Genomic DNA, 18,963 nt, shown 5'->3' with positions numbered 1-18,963 from the left:
AGAGCTGAGCAGATTTGAGTGATACTGACCACTTTTATCAGCGCAGCATAGGTAGATGCAAGCCACGTAAACCTTCTGGCTTGCATCACAGAACCCGTGCAATTGAATCCCGGAAAATTGAGATCCCAATACGAATCGATTAAAACGGGCATCATTTAGGAGCGCTAGTTGCGATATGTATTCGATCCAAAAGGTGTGAATATCCAGTGGTACCCCTTCGTCACAGGTAACTTTCGCCTTCCATAAAAGCTGAATCATGAGCTTGGCTTGAACAATAACTGGCCCAAGCAGACCCAGAGGATCGAAAAGTTTCGCTACCTGAGACAAAATAGGTCGCTTAGAGAATCTTCTTTTATGCTGAGGTGAATTGACAGTATAAACAATAGAGCTATCACCGGAATTCTAATGAATGCCGAGTGTTTTAATCGAGGCAGATGAATCAAGTGCCATGTGCGAAGTTTCTCGACTATTCTGGAGATCAGAAATAAGGGACGGATCGTTAGAAGCCCATTTTCGCAAGTTAATACCCCCTTCATGTAATAGTTGAATAAGATCATTGCGGAAAAGGAGAGCTTCTTCGTGCGTATTGGCACCCGTTAGCAAGTCGTCGACGTAAAAATCTTGTTTCAAAACCGAGGCTGCTAACGGATGCGCTGATCCTTCATCGTGCGCTAATTGATGTAAAGCACGAATAGAAAGGAAGGATGCGCAAGATGTACCGTATGTGACCATGTTTAATGTAAATACCTTTTTGGGTTGGTCTGGATCCGCGCGAAAAGCAATCGTTCGCTAAAGGGCGTCTTCAGGATGTACCTTTATTTGGTGGTACATTTTTTCCATATTCGCGGTGAGAGCATATTTTCGAGATTAAAATCCAATTAGTTGCGCAAAAAGATCATCCTGAAGAGTGGAACCGACCATTAAGGCATCATTTATAGAGACACCGGACGAGGATTTGGCAGAGCCATCGAACACTACTCTTACCTTAGTAGTTAAGCTATCTTCCTTTATCACGCCATGGTGGGGCAAATAAAATCCCTGAGAAGTAATTTTGTCATTAAAGGATGACATGTGATTGAGTTGCTCATATTCACTGAGAAATTCAGTGTAGGGAGGCAGAAGCTCAGAATTTCTTGGAAAGCGATTTTCTAAAGAGTATAATCGTCGAAAAGCTAAATTTCGAGAATCTCCTATTTGACCCTTTTTTCATTGAAAGGAAGTCTAACGACATAGCGACCGTCAGACTTTCGAGCTGTATTTTTGACAAAGTGCTCTTCACAGGCGATTTCCTCACTAGAAAAAACCTTCGAAGAGGATACTTCCTCCAATTCTCAGAATTTAGTAAGGTCTGGGTCTAAAGAAGGTTGGATTTGCATTATGTTACATTGGACTATTTTACGCTTAGATAAAGGTATTCCGTATAATTTCCCTGCGACTATCCAGCCCAACTGAGTCTTTTGAAGAACAGCATCTGGGTGATTCCTGGGCACTATTTGACCTACACTGAGCAACTTATAAGAGAGCCCTACGCCAATAATACCACCAATTCCGCCTGCTTTATCGAAATCAGGTTCAGCTAAGAAAATATTGTTAGGAATTTGAAGAGATTCGCGATCAATTTTAATAGCCGGAAATAAATAGTTCAATTCTTTTTGGATAAGAAATTCGACATTTTCTTTATACGTGTTGTATCGCGATGGGATTTTGGCCGATACAGAGTGGCGTATCTCAGTCGACGTTGAGCCTAAAGTTAAAACTGTAATGTCTACAGGCCTTTTGCGTAAATTCATAATAGAAGCAACCTTTTCTGTCAAATGATGAGATTGAGAACCGTTGTCCAATAATAGACGACATTGCTGGACGAAACCTTCGTTATTTATAATATCCACTATAGCCGTGGACAACAGATTCTCTGAGGTTAATTCGTTTGCAAGGAAATTGTGAGTAGAAGCAGCTTGCGAAGAATTCGAGGCGCTTACAATTTTCTCGGTTGTATTGTCGAAATGCAGAAGAGAATTATGTTTTTTCTGACATTTCTTGCAAGGGCCACTATTGCACTTGCTTGTGCTGTGAGTAGATTTTAAGCAGTTTAAGCATCGAGATGCATTTTTACAGGATTTAAACCTTTCTATAGGAGAAAGATTCAAGAAAACATCACACGAAAAAATACTATGTTGTTCCCCGCAACGTAAACACGAATTTAGGGAGCTTGCTGCTGCAAAAAGGTGTTGCGGCCGATTATTTAAACGTGAGTGAGAAGCGGAAGGTTTCTCACTTGAGTTAACTGGTTTAGAACGTGATTGAGCATATTTTGTATCATCTAATTGCGCCCTACGCTGTAAAAAGGCAATAAGTTCGTGAAAGGTAGGGAGCTCTGATTCACAAGAACTTTCTTCCCATTTTTCTAAAGTGACGGGATTCATTTTATTTTGTATTAATACAATAAGAAGGATACAATAAGAAAGATTCGTCGAGAATTTTAAGGGCTCTAACATGCTTCTGTAAACTATTTAGAAGAGCTCTAATGGAAAAGTCTTTAGATATAGAAGGAATATTTAACAAATCTTGAATATGCCTTTGATGTATCAATTTACGATTATTGTAAGTTACTTTTACGATTTCCCACGCGACAGAGTAATTTTCCGCGGACAATGTTACCGACGCAATAACGTCCGCGGCTTCGCCCTTTAAGCAATCTCGCAAGTATCTAAATTTTAAAATAGGCGATAACTTTGCATTGTTGTCGATCATTGAGGAAAAAACTTCATGGAAACCTAACCACGTATCATACGATCCACTAAAAGAGGGCAGTCCTAGCGAGGGAAGTTTAAAATTATCTGAATGTTCCTTTGGAACTGGATTTTCGATCGAAATGCCATTTTGAATGGGTATTATCCCGTTATTCTCTGATAGAGCTGACGACACCGAAACCGCAGAGATGCGCGCGTAATTGCCTAACAAATTTGTGGCAGAGTTATAAATCTCAAAATACTTTTTGTCGAATTCGTTTCTCGCTTCATCATTCAACCCTTTGTCCGTTAAAATTCCCTCCCCTAAATCTTCTGATTCGAATTGCACTTTCTTGAGACTTTCACGAGACTCATCCAGCTCAGCTGCATACTTTGCTAACGACGGATATTGAGGCTCAGAATTGTAACTTTCGAGAAACTGTGCGAAAAGCGTTAATTTTCGGTTTATAATTCCACGTTCTTTTTTCAGTATTTTTACTCTCGCTGCGATTTCCTCCATTTTAACACATTAATTGAAAAAGAAGCATTTGCATATGTAGGAAAAGAACAGAAATGAAGAGGATGAGATTGGTGAACAATTAATTGACTTACTCAGACGTTGATCGGACCATACACGCCAGCTAATGAGATATTCTCTGCTAAGTTCTATAGGTAAAGGCGAAGATAATAATCCTTAAGAAGATACAAATCCTTGATAATCTCCAACAAAGCGGATGTCGCACAGAATCCAAAGTGTGTGATATTCACTGCTGGTGTGTAATAGTTACTTAGCGCAGAAAATCCAAGATGTGAAACATAATATACTAGCTGCTGATGGCCAATAAGTGGTTGCAGCACAGAATCTTATATGTGAGAATACTCGCTGCTGATGGCCAATAATTAGCTGCAGTAGAATTCACGAAAAGTTCTTACTGAGTTCTGATACACACGACGTATTGTTCATATTTTAATTGTCCAGAGTAATGACTGGACTTGAATTTGCACTTGCACATAACACACTGAGTTTATCACGGTAAGAAATAGTCAGTTTTAGAGACAATTTTAGGCGCTGAAACACCATAAAATATCCGGCTCGAAGGACCAATGTTTTGTGCACCGAGCCTAGTTTGAGCGGTGTTCTTCGAACCTGATTAAAGTTATATGCAGGCAGAAGCAGGTTAAACACAATAAAAATTTGTGAGATGAGATAGATAAACGGCAATATATTTAATGTAATAAACATGAGGTAAAGTACAATTTTCGAGTTATATTTTCCAATGCGTAACTTGTTACCTCTACCGAAGACAAGTAATATCTGATTTTTGATCGCAGTTAGATAGTACACGGAGGATAGGTTTTGGTTTAAGTTGCGAGGAGAGGGTAAGTTGACTGGAAGGGATGGCTAGGACAGACCCCTTGTCAATGGGGATGGATCGGGGAGTTAGGTGAAGGCCCAAAGGGACCCTTGCGGAAATTCCACAATACGAAGACATAGTGATGGGCTAGCTGACCTTCAATAAAACAATTAAACGGAATGGCCGTAGCGACTTAAAGGCTAAGTAAAGAAAAGCGCAATAAACCTTAAGATTTGAAACTGGAAAACTCGTGGACAGATGCTGAAAGCTGTAAATGAAAACGAAATAGGTTGCTAGGAAAGTTTGGGTAAAGCACGTTCGTAGCATAATATATACAATATAAATGAATTGCAGGTAAAAGTACAGAAGTTTGAATAGGAAGATTTAGAATGTACAAATATAAAATAAACATAAAATTATAAAGTAAAAATAAAAGCGTAGAATCCTTACGTTCTGAACGTAACATCGTCCTTGTTGTCTTTGTCGTAGTCTATGTACCGGATAAATTTCGAAAGACTCATCGGATTGGATTGTGCTTTGGCACACGGTTTGAAGGACCAAGAAGAAACATTGAGTTCGTTAACCAGCCATTTTTGATAAAAATTCAAAATGTAAAAGCATTTTCAAAATTTTTGAGACCACTTTTTTGAAGGTTTGTAAATTATATCGGTAGATAATTATAGTAGACAAAAATGCAAACAATTTATTTCCAAGACTATCTTTGATAAAATAAAAATGATTAAAGTTATAGCATTTTCAATATGCTAAAAATCAAACAAAAAAGAACATTTGAAGCCAAACAATCTGTAATATTGGAAAAAGTCAAGAGAAGAACAACGTTACATTTTTGAGGCCATACAAGATTCTACAAACAACTTTTTGAATGTTGTTAAAAATATTTGAAAATTTAGTTTTTGATCGCAAACAAACTAATCAAATAGCAATAACTGCATTTTATGGTCAAACAAAGCAAGATACGAAAAGAGATAGATCGACAAAAAATTGTGCACCTAAAAAAGATCTACAAATTTGTCACGAATTACTTTTTTATAGGATAAGTAGATATTGTTTTATGCGTAAAGAACAACATTGAAACTAAAAAATAAAATTTGTGTACAAACGATACAAGCTGCAAGAATAAATGAGAGAAAATTGATTTAACTGGCATATTTTCCATGAATATTATGAATTGTAATGATGTATATAAATTTGTTAAAATGATACATGTTTCAGCGCAACTAAGATTACAATTTAATGCAAAATAAGAAACAAATATTAAAGTAATCATGATAAATACAATTTGTGTTTTATTTTGCAATATCTGAATATGCAATCCCGAGTAGAAGTACATTAAAATGTATTATATTTGATATAAAAGTGTTGAGCATAATGTAGAAAAGTTGAAATTTTGGGCAAAATTAAGTGCGAAGCACGCGATACGTGATGAGAATGTGTTCACTAAAGCCGAAAAAGCTTGATCAAAAGAGAGTTCACAATCACAAAATTACAGATGTAACTTTTGACCTTTAATTTTAAAAGGCCTCTGAATGAATGTGGGAGAAATACAAAGACCGAGCGCGCAGTGCGAGATAAATACATCATCGAGGGCAAAGCGCGCGAATCAACAGTCGCGTGCGATGAGAATGTGCGCGTGCAGCGGGCAGATTAAAAAAAATTTAATTGGGCTCAGAACGGACGTTTTTTGAACTTATTTTGGATCCCGTGAGCATATACGAACATTTCCAAAAAATAAAACTGGTGTTTCTTGAAGTACTTTCTCAATTTATTACCGAATCGAATGCAAATTAGACATTAAGGCTTTAAATATATGTATAATGTCTGAATCTTCCTCTTTCGTATCCTGAAGTTAAAATATTTAGCTTATCGAAAGGTCACTAGTAAATACTGTACTAAGAGTGTTCGTATTTATTTTTTTAAGTGGGATTCAGCTGCCCACTTTCAATAAAAAAGCAAAAAAAGCTTTTAAGGAGTACCAAGTGGCAAAATATCACAAACTAAAAACCAATATTTTTTCTATAGAGTAAAGTAAATGAATATGGTGAGTAACAATATGAAAATATGTGCTTATTTTAAGTAAAAGCATAATTTTGTATATTACATTGAAAAATAACCCTGGCGATATTACGATACATTTTCGTGAACAGCATTTTGCAACTACGCATAGGAGTATTTAATTAAATGGGACTATCTAACTTGGAAATTATAATTTCTCAAGATGTCCCGCTTTTCCTTGAAATTTTGAACTTGTTATAAAAATTGTTCTACATCCAAAACAAAATGTGTAATTAAAGTTGTCTTATTTTTATCAAAATTTAACCCTAGAAATTGGAGAAAACAGCCTCTAAAATAAAGTTTGACTTCTATTTTACAGCAAATAATCGAAAAATGTTCTGACTGTTATAAAGAAAACAGAAATCAAATGATAAAATTAAAAATTTTCAATAGCTCGGCTTCACCAACGTGTCGCGGTTAGCCCTGTTTTACGGTACTTATGTCCAAAACATTATTCAGGACTGAAAATAAAAAAATTTAGTTGAAATGTTATACTCAAAACAATAAAAAAATTAAGTAGTACTTTTCTACTACTGTTGTCCCAAACATTATTTGGAACATGCAAAATTCTAAAAAAATTGAGTAGGACTTAGTCGTTACGTTTATTCTAAAGAAGCCCAGATAAAATGGGACATATTTTGAACTTTTTAGGTAAATTATTCCTATTTCAGCAGTACTTTTCAGAACTTAAATTCCATCTGTCTCTATCTAGACCTTTAAAAATTTGTAAGAAAATTTGGTACTAAAGAATTTCCTGACTTTTATTATACCTAATACTTTAGCGGGAACAGCTCTCCAAACTGAAAGTTTTAGAAAAAGGTATAAATTTGAGATAAATATAGAACTCCTGTGTTGCGTATGTATGCACACTTTTGTTCTGCAGCAACGCTCCGATACAAGTAGCTAATCAATCTCTTCAGCAATCACGCCAGGCGAAGAGTTTCGCGAAGTCATTCTATGTTTCATAGATCAAACGAGTATATAACATCGCTCGTTTAATCTGTTTCTTACTCCCGTTCCGTATCTCAACACATATTTCTTATAAACTATTTTTCTCCACACTTTCATGTCCTGACATACATCTTCAGCTCCTTTTATGTTCATACATCTTTTCATGCAATCTCTTGTGTTCCTATGGCTCTTTATTTTATTTCTTTAGACTCTACTTTCCATTTACATTCACACAATTTGTTCCTCGGCCCGCCTCTGCATACACCATCGTACACTTTACCTAAGTATACTTTCTTCGTCAATCGCTGTCCTTTTATTCCCTTAATGCGAGCAAACCCATCATAACAAATTTCTTTTACTTTTGTCAAACATGCTTTCTGCACGGTAAAAAAATTGAGCTGTGACAGTGATATTATTCCCCATTATAGCTAAACATTTAGCTGAAAACGAACGAAGGAATTAAGAAAGATCCCTGGATCAGCGAAAATGAATATCCTTGACCATTGTCTATATACGAAAGATATCGTATAGTCAAACCCCTAATAAGTATAGCTATAATACGAATATGAAGAATAGGTACCTGCAGGAAATGTCGGAAGAGCGCCGGTGCATTGTTGGTGCAGCGAAATAAAATGGTGACGGTCTAAGCGGGAGCAGTGACAGATCAGATTTACTTTGGACCATTAAACGCTTTTTATCTCTTAAAATGTGCGCGAATGTTAATATTAAATAGAGTTTATGATGCGGTAATGATAATTTACAATTGTTTCGATTGTAGCCGATAATTATGTTGAATTATCAAGAAACGCGATGAAAACAACAAACTTGACCTCCAAATGCATTATACGAATTTCAGGGAAATTCATTTTCGCGATACCAGACCAAAGATTGAATACTGTAAGTTAAAATATTTCTATAACAACTAAATGTTTTTCTAATCGAAAGATAATAAAATTATACATAATCTGTCGAAAATAATAAACTCTTCAACTTAGCAATTATGTCCAAATTACTGATTTACGAGAACAGTTTACATAAAGTAACTAAATGTTCAACTCTTTTAACTAAATGTTTTACCTAATCTAAGCGGACACTCTTTTTGAGTTTAATATATTCTCGATTCACTCGTTCGCCTGAAGAGTTTTTTTCCGTGTGTACACTTCATTCTTTGAGGAGCCCCTCATTACTGACTTCGTCCGTTCGCGTTTTACTGCATGTATGTATACAGCAGGAATCGCATGCTATCCGCATCTCGCTACCGTACAAGACACTGGATGGAAATACAGAATTATGTATTGCAATTTCAGCTTCATTTGTTATATTTTTCTTTCAGGTTATAGCTCCTATATTGGCGATAACCTTCCTACTTTGTTTATACGCCTGGCTACCTCTCCATCGATTTTTCCGTGAGTAGTAAATAAACTCCCAAGATACACGCGATTACCAAATTGTTTTACCCTCTCTTTTTCTAAGGTAATGTTGCATTCTGTTTTCTCATCTCTTCCTTCATACACCATAATTTTTGTTTTATTTCCGTTAATCTGAAGACCCATTTTTCTGCATGCTATTATTCAGTCTGCTAAGCATTGTTTGCAAGTCATCCATTGATTTTGCCGTAACTATTAACTTATCACCTGCTAACGACAATTCGGGCACCTTCACTGATCCGAGATTCACATCTTCCTTGTCGAACATGACCATTCTCAGACACTTATCACTGAATATAATTAATAGCCAAGAGGAAATAACTTATCCTTGCCTAACAACTTGTGTTTTGTTGTATTAATCACTGAGTTGTCCATTTGTCTTCACACTCGCTGTACTACCAGCATATTGTATTGTTTTTAGGACCAAAAATTGAGTCTATACTCTTTCAGAACTTTCCAAAGCTTAATTCTATCCTCCTTATCATGTGTTTTTCTCAGGTCAACAAATGCACAGACAAGTTTTTAGTTTAGTCTCAAACTTTTCTTTGTGATCTGCCTTAAACTAAATATCTGATAAGCACATGATCTTTCTGTTATAAATCCACATTGTACTTCCCAGATATTTTCTTCTGTTATTTTCGTTATCTTAAGAATAGGTATTTTTGAATATATTTTGCCTGCGGTACTAAGTAAGTTGGTAGGTCTATAATTATAGAACTATCCATAATACCTAAATCTATAATTATTACAGATAGTTCTATCACCCTTTTCTTTGTATATTGAAACGATAATCACCTATTTTCAGTCATCTGGAACTTCATGGACCTCAGCACATATATTCATCAACTCGCTCAGCCTTAAAGTTAAATAAACGTTACCGTTTCCAAGGCATCGTCTTCCATATCGCAGTTGTTATATTCCATAGCTTCATCTAAAAAAAATTTCTTGTAAAAGTCACTAAAACTCTCTTTTGCTCCGTCCGTATCGCCTTTGAGTTAACCTTCGATATTTTTAATTCTGCCTCACTCTGTATTACTTCTTTCTTTCCTATTGCCCTTGAAACATTTCTGAAATAATTCCTTATTTCCTTAAAAATTATTTTGCATTTTCCTTTCTTCTTCTGCTGTGATTGTACCCTTGCTTTCTCTAAATAGTATTTTTTAACTTTCTGTTATTGTGTTTAAAATCATTTTCTAAACTAATTCTCTCGCCATTGCCAAAACCTGTAATATTCTACTCTCTTAGATACGCTTGGTTCTTTTCGTCAACATTTCACCAACTCCACCATCATTCTTCCTACAAACGCAGTACCACGCACTTCATTTGTAATTCCAGCAATGATTTCCCGAAACATAATTGTCTATGCGCCTTCTATATCTTTATTGTCTATTATTGTGTCTCTTGAATATTTCTATCTAGGCGTTCGTTTAACTTATTCTGAAATTCTATTCGCACCTCCGGTTTCTGCAAATTCTCTATCTTGATTCGCGCCTGCTTCGTCTTTTTCGTTCTCTTTCTCCTCCATCCTATATTTAATTATATGTATATTTCAATTCACAATAAATATGTAAGGTCCAACACATTATGCTAGGGAAAAATTTACACTACGTCGGTTCTGAGGTTTCGTAATCATTATATGAATGTTTGTCAATCAAAAATTTAATTGGCTGCAAAGAAGCCAAAAACGTAGAAAGCTTATATAAAACTTGTTTGCATCCATTCCTTGTTTCTGCGAAGAGCTTTTATTAAAAAATTGGTTCGGTTTCACTTTTTGAAGTTTAATTAATCGTGGGAACATGTATTAACTTTCATTATTCCGTGAGAATATAGGAATAAGGAAAGTTAATTAAAATAGTTCAAGTCTCTTGGTTCATACCTCTACAGATCTCGATTTCTTCAGTCGTGAGCTGCAGAAAATAATCCGGAGATAGTCTTGGCTTAACGGCTTGAAAAGTTTCGACGGTCTTCCCTTTCATCGATGAAAGCCTCCTGTTTGAAAGACTGGAAAGCGAGGTTGTTCTACTTTGACATATTTCACCAAATTCTCGTTATTTGTGTGCTTTCCCAAGAACAACTGCTTCTATTTCTCTAATAAAATTCAATACAATTTTTTATATCTCCTTAGTTTATGTGTTTAAAATTTTTTAATTTATAGTATGTGGAAGCTCAAGCTTAATTTTAAGTAAAAGTGGTGCGACTGAGTGGAATATCGCACACCAGCAATGACTAAACTCGATACGTTTATATTTAAATTGCAAAGTAAATTCAATGATTCAAAGTCAAAACTGATATAATTCTAGAATTTCAACTTATTATAACATACAAAAATATTGTAATTTAATATTAAAGTTGATTACACAAAGTTTTCAAATATGAAGAAAGAAATTCGAATTATAAGTAGGATATGTTAAAAATGATATAATTTCTACTGCAGAACATTGAAAACGAAGCGAATCTGAAATTGATTTTAAACTGAAAACATTTTAATTGCCAAGAAATTATTCTTTAAAATTCAACTTTTACAATTTTAAGTGCCAAATTAAAACTCATGAAAGTGAGAATGTGACAATTCGACATAAAAATCTAGAAGTCTAAACTTGTAACCATTGATGGTCACCCATGGGTGACCATCCAAGTGCATCCAATGTATCCAAGTGCTATTCGCCCTCGAAAGGGTTTGACATTTGGACTCTTCCTGAGTCAACAATCGCATTGCAGCTGATACTGCCGATTTAAGAACGTGTTATCGGTCCACAGAAAAATCATTATAATTTTCACCTTTCAAAATTGAAGAATTTGAATTACTGTAAACCTCTAAAGTTTAATCATTCTTAAAACGCTGAAACTTCTGATTTCGAATTGGAAGCTTTGAAAGTGTAATAATTCAAACTTGAAGCGTAAAAAATTAGGCAATTTTTGAACTTCGTTTAACGTCAACTTATTCTTAAATCAGTATCTTAAAACTAACAAGCAAACCAACCCAACCCAACCCTACCGATTTCGATGCTTTTTGGATATGTTGTAGAGCATAAAAAAATAGAAGGTACGTATCTTTTTTTATCGGCGAAAAGAACAGTTTGAGGGGGTGAAAGCCACCCTTAAAACTAATCACGGAAAAAGTTTTTTTTCGTGTTTCGAGATTTTTAAAGATCCCACCAACCCTGGAAACATCGAGTTTAGTCGCTTTTTCTATTTGAAGAAAATAATTTCACACCATATGCCAGCCCACCCACCTAACCACTTACCTCCTACTCCCTCTAGTTCCTAGAAACCACCCCTGCCAAACCACAAGCAGGCTAACCCACTTACAATTAAACCTGGGATCATCGAGTTTACTGGCGTATTTATCTGTGTACGCGTGTGTGAGTGTGTATGGTCCATTGTAAAAATTTATGAAATTGAAAATTAAGCTGAAATGTATTTGTTTATGAAATGTAAAAATACAATTAAAGAATCGCTTTTATTACAAAGAAATGTTTGTTACATTTCCAAGTTGAAATATATTATTCCTGAAAATCTTGAGAATAATGGTAATATTCATGGAAATGTTTGAAACATAAGGATATTTTACATCAACCACATCGTACAATGGCAATGTTCTTACATCCTTGTATTTTGCAATAAGTATTACAAGAATCTCCGAAACTGAAGTCTACGGGATTATCAAACTTGTCTGGTCTTTGATCAATATACCCACTCTTGTACCACGAATACTTGAAAAGATTTTTGTATCGCGATGAAAATTTCTAATTGTGAACTAGGGATTGAAGTTTAATGAGATTATTCCTTGTATGGAGATTAAAATGATAATTAATTAAAACGACATTATCTGAAAATTTTCGGAATAAATTTTTTCAGACGCGAAACCCATATGCATCAAGTGGTTGTATTTTTCATTTTGTTCCTGATGGTATTTTTTGAAATATTTATTATTTTGTTTTCCGGCATCGTTTCTTCTATAGCTGTATTTCAGTATTCACTGTAAGAATCAAGTATTAGTACAAAATGATGGCTAACTTTTGGATACAATACCAAATTTTAAAGAGATCTGCCATTACAAGAGGTTTTTAAAATGTAAGTTGATTAATTATTACTTTAAAATAAATGTGCTTACTTGTAATGAATTTTCTTAATGTAGATGCTTCAACATGTACATTATCTGCTTTGAATACATTCTTTTGTACAATAGGGCCAAATTTACCACTTGCCTCCTTCAATACTAAAAAAAGGGGAGGTAGGAGTTGTCCCGTAGCAGATATTAGTGGTTGTGTGGTATAACTGTGTGTTGTCGATGAAACTCATTGTACCACACATTGCACCTGCTTTTCTTCATCCACAGCCAGTGATCTTCTATTGAGTGGATTTCTAATTAAAATCCACTTTTATCTGAATTATATAAATTGTCAAGTCCGATTGTTGGTATACATGATTCTACATCAGCTACAAATTCGTTTCCTTTAGTTTCAAGTTCTAGTCCACTCTCCAAGGTTTTTTTTTGTAATAAACTTATTTACTTTCCTGGATCCTATTCGATGAGCTTTTTTAAACTTCAATAGCCAATTTGCAGAAGCCTTGATTCCAAAATCTTCAGAGCCAATTTTTTTTTGAGCTTGCAAAGCCCATCGACTTATATTGCGATCATGAATAATTAATCCAGCTTTAACAGCAACACCAAAATTATCGAATGTATATTGACAAAATTCTCTCTAATTTTTCCCTATATTTATCAAGTTTATTTATTGTGTGAGCTCAAATTTTCAATCGACTCAGATGAAACTTTCTTGACTTTACTCTGTACACTTTTTATGCCTAAATTTTTTACCACTTCTCCAATATTTGACGGCTCTTTTTTTATAATCAAAATCTAATTCTTCTATATCGTAGGTACAGTGATCTGTTGGTACTTCGAAAGCTTGAGGCAAGTGATGCAATTCTTGATCTTCAACAATTTTTGCAGCATGATCTTTATATTCTTCTTGAAAATCCAATATGTTAAATCGTTAAATATAAGTAAACCAACGAAACGATTCAATTTTTTTCAAAAACTGATTTTATTCATGAATAAGAATTTACTTGCGACTGTATATTAACTCTTGGTATTTTTTACTGGTAGGAATAGTAATAGCCTCCTTGTGGTTTAGCATGGTTAGTTTCTAGGGGATGGGTGGGTTAGGGGGTAGGTGGTTAGGTGGGTGAGCTGGCTTGAGTTGTGAAATAAATTTATTTCAAGTAAAAACGCGACTAAACTCGATGTTTCCAGGGCGGGTGGGTTAGCCTGCCTATGGTTTGGTAGGAGTGTTTTCTAGGGGTAAAACAACCCCTGCAAAATTTTTTTAAATCTCCAAACGCGTCAAAATAAATTTTTTATTTTCTTATTATCAGGGCAATTTGTACCCATTCGAGCTGATTTTATAAATTTTGTTTCGACAGAAATATTAAAAATAGCACGTTTACCCCGATTTAAGAATGGGGCTGCAACCCTTCAGCATAAAAGTTGCGTCTGTAGAAGAAGCGCCTTTTTATAAGAAACTTTTTGACGTTGATTTTATTTAAAAAGTCCCAATAGTTTTTGAGATATTGAAAAAAACTGTTTTCGTGAGTGAGTTTTGAGGGTGGCTTTTAGCCCCCTTAAACTTTTTTTGGTCGATAAAAAAATGCGTATCTTTTATTTTTGTATGCTTTAAAAAATATCCAAAAATCATCGAAATCGGTGGGGTCGGGTTGGCGTGGTTTCCTTGTAAGTCATTAAATAGTGTATTGAACGTGATCTCTCTTTTCGTGTCAGCGCAAACCAATAAATAATGATGGACCTCATAGCATAACGTCTAACACGTTTGTTCTACTACGAGGTCCAATATTATATATATGTGTCTGCTTACGCCGCTCTAAAAGAGAGACGTTACAGTCAATATGCAAGCAGTAGAACGCGCTCATTTTTTGCGGCTTCCACAAAAAATTAACTATTTCTAAATTTTGCTTAACACTTTTTAAAATTCACTCATTTTATCTGAAGGGTGAAATTAATAAAGTTGAAAATCATTGATAAGGCACTTTCATGCTGAAGACAGTGAAGGCAGTATTCTACTTTGAAACGCTCGAAAACATAGTTATTTTTGTGAAATTTTTCTGAGATTATTGATAATGATATCGATTTAAGGTTTATTAGGCCTAATAAACACACTCTTGAAATACATTAAAAAAATTTTTTTCATTTTATTTATTCATTTTTTATAAATAAACACGTTAGTCAAATTCAACTCTTCAAAAAGTAGGTAGGTCCGCGCTTTTGTAAAAATCTCGGGAATGGGCGTTCTGAAACAAAAAATTAAACAGTTTTAGATGCAGTATGACTCCAGCAACCGGCTGAACTAGGATTTCTGATATACATGCAAAAATAACAAAATATTCAAGAAAAAACAAACAGAAAACGAAAAAAGTGGGTGTACTTTCACAGGTTTTTGCAAAAAAAAAATATAGTGAAAATGAATTTTTAAAAATAATTTTAGTTGAGTCGGTTGCTGGAGTCATATGGAATCTACTACGGGTTAATTATTGGTTTCGGATCACCCATTCTCGAGATTTTTTAAACAGCCCGGATCACTTTTTGAGGAGTTGACTTTGACTGACGTTTTTGCGTGTGAAACCTGCATACAATTAATCAGAAAAATGTTTTTAATTTATTTCGAGAGTGTGTTTATTAAGCCTAACAAACTTTGCGTCGATATCATTATCGATAATCTCAGAAAAATTTCACAAAAATAACTTTTTTTCGACGGTTTTTTATTGGACGGTACAAACAGTATAAAATGTAAACGAAGCTGCGTGACATCAAGAGACATTTTTGCTTTCTATAACAATAGTAAACGAGTCATTTAATACGGTTAGTATGTAAAAAGGAGATTTGTACGATGAAATTGGACTGAGGAGATTTCGCTCAGCCAGGCGTGTCGCTGGTGTAACGCGGGTAACGCGGTAATCATTTGTGACGTGACCTTCTTATACAGACTGGGCTCGCGCGAGTCTAATTCTGATTTAATCTTGGCCGTTCTTTCTCTGCGTATCATATACATATATCCAGCTTTATGTCAAATAAAATATATGTTATTTTCAGAAATGAGGTTGCGCACGAGAGGACACGATCTTTTAATCCTTGATATAGATTTATGCAGAAAGAATAAATGGCCTTTCAATAGGGCTAAAGATAATCAGAATTTTGGAGTTTAACTCCCAAGAGAGTATCATTTTGTTTAAAGAACAATGTACATTTATGTCCGAAAAGATTAGATTTCAACCAAAAATAGAATAATTACATTTTCAGTTTAAGAAATCAAATATTTACAACAAAAAATGAATGTTAAATTGAAACAAAAGGGACGAATTGGTAAAAAAATAGTTGTATCCTCAACAAACTAGGTAAATTAAAAAATATATATATTTTCTACCTAACAAGGCGAATTTTCAACAAAATTAATCAATTTTCTACCAAACAGTTGCATTTTTTACCAAAGATGGAATTTTTACAAAAATATATGAATTCTCATACAAAAAAAGTATTTTCTACAAAAAATGAATTTTTTCATAAAAGTTAATTTTCAAATAATTAGTATATTTTTGTACCAAATTATTGAATTTTGATGTCAAAAAGATTAATTTTTTACAAAACGGTTGAATCTAACACAAAATCACGAATTTTCAGTAAAATAGTTGAATCCTCAATCAAAACAGATTAAATTCTAACCAAGAGAATTAATTTTCTACCAAAAAGGCGCATTTAAAAAAACATGAATTTTTAATCAAATAATTAAATTCTCCACACTGAAAAAAATAGTTGATTGGGACATCTAACAAAGTAGTAGGCCCAACTATTTTAGTTTGTAATATATGCCACTGCTATTAAAGTGGTTGAGGCTACTACTTTTATTCGCAAGATTGGTAGTAGTTGTCCTTACTACTTTATTTGTTCTCGCTACAACTTTCGATGGTAGGTAATACTTTCAGGTAGTTTTGTTTACTACTTTAAATAGTAAGCGTTACTACTTTACTTATTAGGTCTTACTATTAAATTATTTATTTTACAAATAAATTAGTTGATCTTACTACTTAAAGTTTTGAATTATTCGTTGAATTTATTTGACACATCGAGTTCGCATTTGTAGGTTATCAATCCATCAAATTTGCCATAAAACAACAAAGTAACTAGAAATAAATCCTATGAAAAATATTAATTCCACGATTATTCCAAAACAGGTCTCCGTGAAAAGGTACCCTAAGCGTAGGCTGTAGACGACGCCTTAAGGATCTATACGCTGCTCTTCAATATTTTACACGTGTTTACACATTATACGTAAAGGTTCAGATTAAAATGGCGATCATCGAAAACATGACGCGATATTTCGATGCGAATGTTGGCAGCACTGCTCAGATTTCAGTTCTATACCAATATCGCCAAGGGCCGAAACTTTTAATCTTTACTACTTTTATTTCTTGGAAAATAAATTGCTGGTAAATGTAACTAATTTATTTGTTGTGACTACAATTACTATCCTAACTAATATAACCTTCATAGGAGGACTAACGGTGACTTGTTACCGTAGAAAACTGGTTAGTTACTGTTACCATCGAAATAGTTGTCGTAGCTTATACCAACTCTACTAATAAGGAGCTTCTTGTCGCAACTAACCATTTTTTTCCGTGCCTTATAAAAGTTCAATTTTCAATTAAAAATACTCATGTTCAACCAAAAATATAATAGTAATACAATTTCAGTTCAAAAAAATAATTCTCGACCAATAAAATCTTCTTTTCAACAAACTGGTTAAACTTTCAACCAACGAGATGAACTTTTAACTAAAATGATGAATCTTCAATAACAATCAAAATACATTTTTAACAAAACATTTCAACTTTCACACCAGAAGTTGAATTTTCAAACCAAAAAGATGAATTCTCAACAAAAAATATAATTGATGATATTTCAATAAAAAATTATTTTAATTGAAGTAAAGAATAGATCAATTCAAGAAAATAGCACGAACTTTAAAAAGAATTATCAAATTTCCAACCAAAAAGTGGATGATTCAACAAAAATGACGAATTTTCATGTAGAATTAATTTTGAACAAAATAGATAAAATTAAACTAAATAATCATAATATGTGTTAGTTTTCTCTCTCTCTTTGTGGTTATTCAAACTAGAATAGACGATTTTTAAGCAGAAACGTGATGGTTACATTTTGTAATAAAAAATATGTTTAAACATAAAAGAAATGCGTTTTTAAGTAAACATAGTTAAATATTTATACGAAAATATGAATCTTCAACAAAAAGAAATGAATTTAAAAAAAAAATAGTAGGATTTTCAATCAAATAATTAAATCTACTATTTTACAAATAATATGGACTTTTGAAACAAAAAGAATAAACTTTTAAACATTAGTAGTTAGATTTTCGTGATGGGTTCTATGAATTTAGTTTGCATTCAAGCGAATAAACGAGAATCAGTTATTATTGAATTGTACCAGTATATTGTCATATTTCGTAAAAAGTGCAAACTTTTTAAAGATTTATCGCCAAGAAACGTACTTAACATTATCTAAGTTCGTAACGTTACTTCTACTGGATGACCCCACCCATGTTAACAAGCGTAGTTTTTGGTACGATCTTATCTTGTCCTCAAATTGGTAAAGTATTTTATGGATGGGCCTAATGAAAATTAATCTATAAGCAACTAAAGATTCGAAATACCACTTTATCATTAAGTTTCGTGTAATTTAGTATACGTATACACACAAATTATTTTGTTCGGCCATTCTTTACGTTTTGTGAATCCTCTTTTCAAGTGTGAAATTTTGGTTGTAATTCTTTAAAAAAAAGCTTTTGATGATGATTCGAAGCGATGCGTTTTGAATCACTATAATAATTTTTCTTTATCAAAGTGGGAATAACATCTTATGTGCTTAAAGTTTCTTTTTCTGTTATTACATCCTTTTTCTTTTAAATATTCATTTCTTGGTGACCTTTAATGAGAAAAGATTCAATGAGACAATTAGTTTTGATATTAAATCTAAATGCAAAGGATGACGTTCAGTGGTATGAATTTCCATTAGCCTTGACACTTTTATCTTTACAGCAGATAAGTTGTAAGCAGCATTGTTTATTGATTATTGACCAATAAAAATTGGAACCTCATTTTAGCTAATTAAATCAAGGAAATAATAATTAATATAGATTTTCCTTCAAAAAATTTCATTAATAGTGAATAATAAAATGTAATACAAGCTTTTCACGATTTTTAGTCTGTCATTTATAATCCATGATAGAAATATAAGTATCTAAATGTACATGACATAAATTTGGCAGAAGAAGGCTGTTAACTTAGTTTATAGAGAAGAATTTTTTAATTTATGATGCAATTATTTTTCTAATTTCT

General features: G+C 33.5%; 2 protein-coding genes across 2 annotated transcripts; both read right to left on the bottom strand.

Moving 5' to 3' along the window:
* Positions 1-1,331: 1,331 nt before the first annotated feature.
* On the bottom strand, positions 1,332-2,423 carry LOC117182671. The gene has a single exon (XM_033375776.1). It carries the CDS (start codon positions 2,421-2,423, stop codon positions 1,332-1,334), a length of 1,092 nt encoding a protein of 363 aa, XP_033231667.1.
* Position 2,424: 1 nt separating this feature from the next.
* LOC117182670 lies at positions 2,425-3,249 on the bottom strand. Its single transcript, XM_033375775.1, has one exon. The coding sequence runs from the start codon at positions 3,247-3,249 to the stop codon at positions 2,425-2,427; it is 825 nt and encodes a 274-aa protein (XP_033231666.1).
* Between the last annotated feature and the right edge of the window lie 15,714 nt (positions 3,250-18,963).

Source organism: Belonocnema kinseyi, chromosome 2 (genome assembly GCF_010883055.1).
Source record: "Belonocnema kinseyi isolate 2016_QV_RU_SX_M_011 chromosome 2, B_treatae_v1, whole genome shotgun sequence".
Classification (NCBI taxonomy): domain Eukaryota; kingdom Metazoa; phylum Arthropoda; class Insecta; order Hymenoptera; family Cynipidae; genus Belonocnema; species Belonocnema kinseyi.
This window is presented reverse-complemented; position numbering and strand designations above follow the sequence as displayed.